This window comes from Primulina tabacum, chromosome 2, assembly GCF_025594145.1.
Source record: "Primulina tabacum isolate GXHZ01 chromosome 2, ASM2559414v2, whole genome shotgun sequence".
In the NCBI taxonomy this organism is placed as follows: Eukaryota; Viridiplantae; Streptophyta; class Magnoliopsida; order Lamiales; family Gesneriaceae; genus Primulina; species Primulina tabacum.
In genome coordinates this window covers 48,983,775-48,992,093 of record NC_134551.1, presented here as the reverse complement: position 1 = coordinate 48,992,093, position 8,319 = coordinate 48,983,775, and the positions used below count along the sequence as shown (strand labels likewise).

Sequence of the window (8,319 nt, the reverse complement as noted above, 5' to 3'; positions counted from 1 at the left end):
ACTGTGTGTTCTATTATTACACGAGATATACATACTTGGTCTAAAACTTACTACGTGACATATAATTTTTAAAAATAAATAAAAAATATAAGAATATCTTTATCCAATAACAACATATTATCAGCTACATTCCAATTCTAATAATACAATAATTGATATTTTCCTTTTGAGAAATAGTGTTAATCCATGTAAGGAAACTTCGGATCCCCCCTAATAAATTAGTCCAATTAACCAAATATAAAACCAAAAAATTCAAATTTTAACATATTTACATACCGGTAAGATATTAAAAATCTATGATATATTCTATGACAATAAATATACATACGTGTTTTGTTGAAATTGAGATTATTCAAACCCCAATCTGCATATATTTAATGTCTTAATTCTACAAATTCACAATTCACAGAGGCATTCTGCTACCACAATCAACAATGGAGAAAACTCCATTTCCCTTAATTGTCCTCTTCTTGTTTCTCAATTTTGTTGCATTTTCAACTGCAGATTCTGTTTATGATATGTTTGTTAAGTGCTTTTCGGAAAACAAAATCCCAGATTCGGAAATCTCCAGAATAATATACAGCCCCACCAATCCATCGTTCACAAATATTCTTGAGGATTATGTCAGAAACCGCCGATTTAATGTCTCAACCACCCCGAAACCCAATATAATCGTCACTCCAACGACCGAATTACACGTCAGTGCCGCCGTTTTGTGCTCCAAGAAACTGGCCATCCAACTTAAGATCCGGAGTGGTGGCCATGATTATGAGGGTCTTTCGTACGTGTCGACTCAAGATACGTTCGTGATTCTCGACATGTTCAGTTTCAGGACGATTGACGTCAACATCGCGGATGAAACCGCGTGGGTTCAATCCGGTGCGCAGCTTGGGGAACTGTATTACAGGATCTGGGAAAAGAGCAAAGTCCACGCTTTCCCTGCCGGAATTTGCCCCACTGTGGGCGCCGGAGGGCACATCAGTGGCGCGGGATACGGAAACTTGCTGAGGAAATACGGCCTTACGGTTGATCACGTGATCGACGCAAAAATAGTCGATGCCAATGGCAGAGTTCTGGACAGAGCATCCATGGGGGAGGATCTTTTCTGGGCAATCCGTGGCGGCGGAGGCGCCAGTTTTGGAGTTATCTTGGAGTACAAGATAAAACTAGTTCCTGTTCCGCCGGTTGTCACCGTTTTCAGGTTGGAAAGATTCCAGAACGGCACTGCAGCAGACTCTGTTTTTCAATACCAACAAATTGTAGAAAAGATGGACAACGATCTCTTCATCAGAGTGCTGCTACAGCCAATTACCAGGAACAAAGTGAGAAGCGTTCGAGCAACGTTTATCGGGATGTTCTTGGGGAATTCAGCCCGATTAGTATCGATCACGGATTCTCAGTTCCCTGTATTGGAGTTGAAACAATCCGATTGTAAGGAAATGTCCTGGATCGATTCAGTCCTATTCTGGACCAATTTCGACAATACCACAGCCCCCAGTGCGTTACTCAGCAGAGTCCCTGACTCGGTCAATTTCCTAAAACGTAAATCAGATTACGTGAAAACCCCGATTTCCAAATCCGGGCTCCAAACCATTTTCAAGAAAATGGTGGACATCGGCAAAGTCGGCCTGGTTTTCAACTCCTACGGCGGAAGAATGAGCGAAATCCCTGAATCAGACACCCCTTTTCCACACCGAGCAGGAAACTTATTCAAAATCCAATATTCGGTGAGCTGGGACGAAGAAGGTGAAGCGGCAGACAAGAACTACATCGGTCAAATCAGGCAACTGTACAGTTTCATGAAACCATATGTATCCAGTAATCCCCGAGAAGCTTACCTGAACTACAGAGACTTGGACATCGGCACCACCGACAACGGTAAAAACAGCTACACCGACGGAAAAGTATACGGGGTGAAATATTTCAAGACAAACTTCGACAGATTGGTGAAAATCAAGACTCAGGTGGACCCGGACAACGTTTTCAGAAACGAACAGAGCATACCTACGCTGGCCGTTAGAGGAAGAAAATCAAAAGGCTGAGTGAGTGGCTTCGTGTATATTGGTTGATCGTTAGTTTAGTACACTTGTGGGGTCAGGCTCAGCTTTGGCTTGGATTGATGATTATTGCAAAATTTATTTAGACATATTTTTACATGAAGTCATCGGATGTCGCACTCAACTAAATATATCCATTGAATATGTGGCATATAATAGATTCGCGTTTTTTTATTTCTGCCTGCGCACGCGCTTAGTCGAAGTTGAATTTGTAACGACTGTCTCCTGAGTTAATTTTGTGAAACAGATCTTCTATTTATGTCATTCATGAAAAATATTATTTTTATACAAAAAATATAATTTTAATTATAAATATAAAAATGATTACTCCGTTTTACAAATAAAAATACGTGAGAACATCTCACATAAATTTATTAGTGCGTATTGAAATGATTATTTTACTGTAATAATCATATTTTGAAAAGATTATCGTATAATTTGTTACTTTAAGTATACGAGGGCATGTGATGTGACACATCTTTGAATATTTATTTAAGCAAAATATTTTTTAGTGCATCTGAATATAACATTAAAATGTTTCGAACTCGAAACTCAATGGTAGGAAATAATTTCATGATTTTGAACACACAAAGGAAAATGTTGTGCCAACCGATTGAGGATGGGGGATTAAGATCAGAGAAATTGGAAGCGTGGAATAAAGTGTTCTTAGAAAAAACATTGTGGAAGATACATACGAAGAAAGAGAGCATGTGGATTAAATGGATAAATCAAATTTATAGTAGGTTTGAGAATGTTTGATATTGGGAGTGGCACAAGGAAAAATCTCCTCTAATCAAGCGTCTAATTTGCATTCGGGACGAGGTGGTTGAGAAATAAGGTTCGGTTGATGCTGCTATTAATACACTACACCAATGGTTCGGTGGTAATGGCGGGATAGTTGATGCTCACAGATTCTTCATTGGGAGTGTGGGGTTGTGGACACGGAAACTTTTCTAGCAAAATCATGCATACTACCTAAACATCGATTCGCATTATGGATGTTTGCACACGGTTAGTTTCTAACTCGAAATAGACTTGATTTTGTTGACGAAAAGAAATATGTGTTGTGTAACGCTGCTGTTGAAAACGTGGCCCATTTTTTCTTCTTGTGCCCGATTTCTGAGCTGATTTGGAATGGAATTAGACAATGGTTTGGCATGAAAAAAATTAGGGGCTCAAAAGCTGCGGTCCTCAATCATTCGGAGGTGTATATTGAGGCAGCTCCAGTCTGGCAAATATGAGATGTTCAGTCCTTGCAACGACATTTTACCATGTTTGGAATGCAAAAAACATTATCATGTTTGAAAAGAAGAAGCCGAATATTGATGCAAAATTCAAGAAGATCAAGATTATTATACTGCGTTGTTTTCCAGGTTCTATTGTTGTATCTTTATTTTCGTTTTAACTATTTCGTTTAATTAGAACCGATTAGCTGAGTTGTGTTATCTTCTCAGAATGTCAAGTATAATTGTATAATTTTTTTTTAACATTATTAATGGAAGTCATTTAGTTAATAATAATAATAATAATGCATTCTAACGGAGAAAAATATAACAACAATTGTGTGTGTGTGTTTTATAATAAATCTCAATGGCTAACAGTTTTTGTTGACTAGTGTTGAGAAAAAATAACAATAACATAAATAATTTCAATTTTGTCTTTGGAGATTAATGTATTTATTTATCTTATTTATAAGTAATAGTAATTATATTATTAGTATACTTGTTCGTATTTCAATAAAATTATGATAGGAAATAATTCGGTGAGTTTTTAGTATTTGGGTCACTAGTTTAAAGAAACAACCACCTTTTTTTGGCTATTTTATGTGTCGATAAAAATCTAATTAATTAAATGACTCAGAAAAAATGATATCTGATTCATGACTTTTCCCGTTGATTCTCACTGAAAATTTAGGGTCCGATTCAAACAAGTGACACTAATCCAGACACATGTTTCGAATTTGCCTGAGCCTGTAATCACGAAGAAGACCATTAGAAAGGGACCGAGTGGGTGTCCCGACGTAGCCCCTCCGACGCTCAAGTCAAATATTGAGGATATAAGTGGAGAGCAGCTAAAGGTGCTGCTGAAAAATAATATCGTGAATGAATGAACTGAACATTCAAACCTGATATTTATAGGAAAATACTTGGGCTCGCTAGGGTTAGGCCCAAACCAGATTTTATATATATATATATATTACCAGGGCCATTGGGATCAGCAACACAAAAATTTTGAAGAGGGCTCGGGTCTGATGCTAATTCAATCGAACAAGTTGCAATCAGTAAACTGAGCACACGACCAAATGAGAAGCCATGGTTTTCTTTTTCCTTCTCTTTTAACCTAAATCTTTGCTTAGCTTTAACAGGGGACTATTTATCGGGATTGAATGGGAGAAAAAGCAAATGTAGAGTGCTATATGATCTCCCACGTTAAATCGAAATTTGGACTTCGTTAAAATATTATTTTAGTAGTACTAAAGTTTTTTTAATCTACTGTTTTTGTTTTAAAAAATATATAACTATAATTAGTGTTTTTAATATATGTATATATTTACTTAATTTTTAAAATTAGGTATACTATATATATATATTCTTATTTATATACATCTTTTAGGTTTTAAAATTCAAAATATATTATTCATTATATTACATTAATATTTATATCAATATTCCTGTACAATCGTCCATCTAAACTGGACTGATCTGATCAGTTGGACAGTTTTTGTAAGGCCCGAGATTTTAATTACTGTAATCCGAAATTAATCTGAAATGATTTATTGATTAATTGATATGATTATAGACAGAAAAGATCAGACCGGGAGAGCCGAAAGAAGATTTGACATGAGGTGCAAGAAGAGTCCCCGCGCACATGCGCGACATGTATGGGCGCACATGCGCGAGGAAGACAGAACCATGCGCGCACATATGCGCGACTTAGATTCGCGCATATGCGCGAGAGGTCCAGAGAGTTGGGCGCACATGCGCGACCTCAATACGCGCACATGCGCGGAACGTCCAGAGAGTTCGGCGCACATGCGCGGCGGAAGGCGCGCATATGCGCGAGCAATGCGAGAAGCCAAGGGAGAATTCCAGAGAATTCGGCGCATATGCGCGACGTAGATGGCGCACATGCGCGTGATGGGCAGAATGTTCGGCGCATATGCGCGGAGTTGATCGGCGCATATGCGCGAGCAGACAAAAGATGCTGGTTCGAACTACCGGCGCATATGCGCGACCTTGTGCGCGCATATGCGCGCGACATGCAGAACAAGAACAAGCCACTTGTCTTTTTAGGTGCAACGTGTATATATATATATATATGTATATATGTTGCAATTCAGAATTCAGCAAAAGGAATCCGAAGGGAAACGCTGGGAGAATTGATATTTCTTTTGGGATTGTGCAAAATCCGCCCGTCTGAATTGTAATCCGACTTCAGTACTGTGTTCCTATCAACGCAGGCTACAACTGGACGTAAGTTTTGTTACGTTTAGATACGATTTGAAATTATGATGTTGTCAGAATTGAATAGGAATCATATATGGTGTTTCTGATACAGTGGACATCGTATAATCGAAGTCAGATTATAGAACAGACTGGTTATGTAATTGTTATGATTTTTGGAATTGATTAATTGAGATTCAATATCAGATTTGTATTGTTATTGAAATTATGAGTTGCACCGATATTGATTATGAGTTCTGGTATTATATTTGTGGTGTTGAAATTGACGGGGTTATCGAGATTGTATTATTATGCCGCCGAAACATCAGTTGATTGATATTGATCAGATTCGGTATTGATTTAGATGGTATTGTGGTATAATATGTCGATTGGCATTGATCCGATTATGTTTTGATTTGAGTATTGATCAGAACAGATTTTGAACTGAGTCATGTACTGATATTGTATCTATTCGATTGTCATTATCAGATTGGGTATGGACAGAGTAGAATTCGGGACTTCGTCTTCGTCGGACCGAGAAGATAAAGGTATAAATTAATGTTGAGTTGGGATTGCACAACTCGAGTGAGGTTTGGCTCGAGTTTCCCTAAATCACATACTTTACTTTATTGCATTGATTTGATTGATATACTTGTTCTCTTGATTTATAGATAGCAGGTATTAGACGAGTAATCTTGGGACATAAGTGCCTGATAGTGGCGGGATCGCCACGGGCACATTGCACGATGTCACAAGATAGTGTATTGGCGATAGTGCCAAAGTCTGTCACCGGATGTTTGGCTATCGATGTGGATAGAATTGTAGCTTCTTCTATTACTGGTGATCGGTACCGTATCGATGTGGATAGAATCGGAGTTCCTTCTATTACTGGTGATCGATACTATACCAATGTGGATAGAATCCGAGCTTCTTCTATTACTGGTGATCGATACCATATCGATGTGGATAGAATCGGTATTTCTTCTATTACTGGTGATCGATATGGAATGCTAACATCTGGAATTGGGATCCCTAGACTAGGATTGAGTCTAGTCTAAAATGTGAAGTCATGAGTCTAATTGACAGTTTATATTGAGTTACGTTGATTATGTTCCTGATGATGGTACATATTTAGAATATGATTTATTCTGGATATGGATTTATATTCTGATTTGAATACATGTTAGATATATCTGTTATATGCATTTATATTGTTTTTATGATTGCATATATACATGATTTATACTGAGAATGTAATTCTCACCGGAGTTATCCGGCTGTTGTCTTGTTTGTATGTGTGCATGGCAACAGGTGGGATAGGATCAGGGTCAAGAAAAGAACGAGGCTGGACTAGATAGCGTGGAGATCCGGGCTCTGAGGCAACTTAGGATTCAGCACTGTCATATAGTTGAACCTAGTTGAATTCTTGTAGACAATACAAGATTTGTATGTTTATGTTTAATATGTAATTTGAATTGAATTACCTTACGTTTCCGCTTTGTATTTTAAAAAAAATTTAGACCATGTTTATTATAATTGTTTGAATTCTTCCTAAAGACGATTTAGGAATGAATTAGCGTCCGAGTCCCCACAGTTTTTCTAAGGTAGACTAATTCAATTACCGATCCGATTATGAAAACACTAGTTAGATTAAATCTTGAAGTTTACAAGTGATTTAGTGCAACAAAATGTACAATTGTTGCACCAATTAATTTTTTTATCCATTTTTTTTAAAATCGTAATAATAAAAAAAGCGAGCTCAACCACGAAAACGCCTCAGTCTTCTTTTTTCTCATTCGTAATAGTAATACTCAAATCCAAGATCTTATTATTTCCAAAAAAAAATCAAAAATCTTATTTAAGAGATTCTGAATTTCGTACCACTTATATATAATTCACGAGTAGGTCTCTTGTAAGACTGTGAAGGTCGTGCAATATGGAAGGAGGAAATGAAGTGCACCAATTTTGAAGGAGATTCATGCAACCAAAATCACTCTCCATTTGCAACTTAAGGAAACCAAAATAACTCTCCATTACAGCATGAATCTCGGATGTGTATCTCAAATCAAGAAGAGGCCACGTTCATTTGGGAGAGAAGAGTGTAATCATCCCTTTGACTAAGCAATCAGCAACATTAATGGAGTGATAAAAGCTTAACTTTGTGGCTGATTATCCAAGCCTTTATAAGAAGAACCGAAGTGGTAGTAATCCCACCTCACATACTGCAAACTCCCTCCCCGTAGCTATAGGAATTCGAAATATATGCTGGAAAACAGGCCAAAGTCGAAGCATTATAGCAGTCGAGTTCACAGCTTTGCCGCAACCTTGTTCGAACGGAGATTTTTTAGCACGCCCTTCTAGCGTTGTAATCCAAACGAAATCAGGTAAGTGTGTTTTTGATATTATTATATAAAATGGCACACTTATTTTCTTTTTAAGTGATCATGACATATTTCGAAAATAAATTAAATATGACTTTGAAAATTCGATTGGCATGATATATTCGTTTCCATTTGGTATGAAATCCCCTGAATTATTCGTTGTTCGATATAAGTTATAATATTTGAAAGCATGTTGAGTATTTGAAATGCACTGTAATGATTTGATTTAGAAATGATAAAGAAAATTCTGAACTCTGATATGCTTTGTTTAGGCCCTGATGCGGTGAGTTATAATAATTGTTCCTTTGACCTCGTCCCTTAGAGGAGTAACATATAGGAGACTGATCAGTAAAACAATAGAAAATGAGATGATTTTCAGTGCTATATTCGTATTTATGTTAGTATTTGATTCAACATGCTTAATATTGAAATTACGAT

General features: G+C 37.1%; 1 protein-coding gene across 1 annotated transcript; it reads left to right on the top strand.

Annotated features, from left to right (window-relative positions):
* Nucleotides 1–314: 314 nt before the first annotated feature.
* On the top strand, nt 315–2,275 carry LOC142534043 (berberine bridge enzyme-like 21). The gene has a single exon (XM_075640947.1). The coding sequence runs from the start codon at nt 435–437 to the stop codon at nt 2,040–2,042; it is 1,608 nt and encodes a 535-aa protein (XP_075497062.1). The 5' UTR covers nt 315–434; the 3' UTR covers nt 2,043–2,275.
* Nucleotides 2,276–8,319: the final 6,044 nt, after the last annotated feature.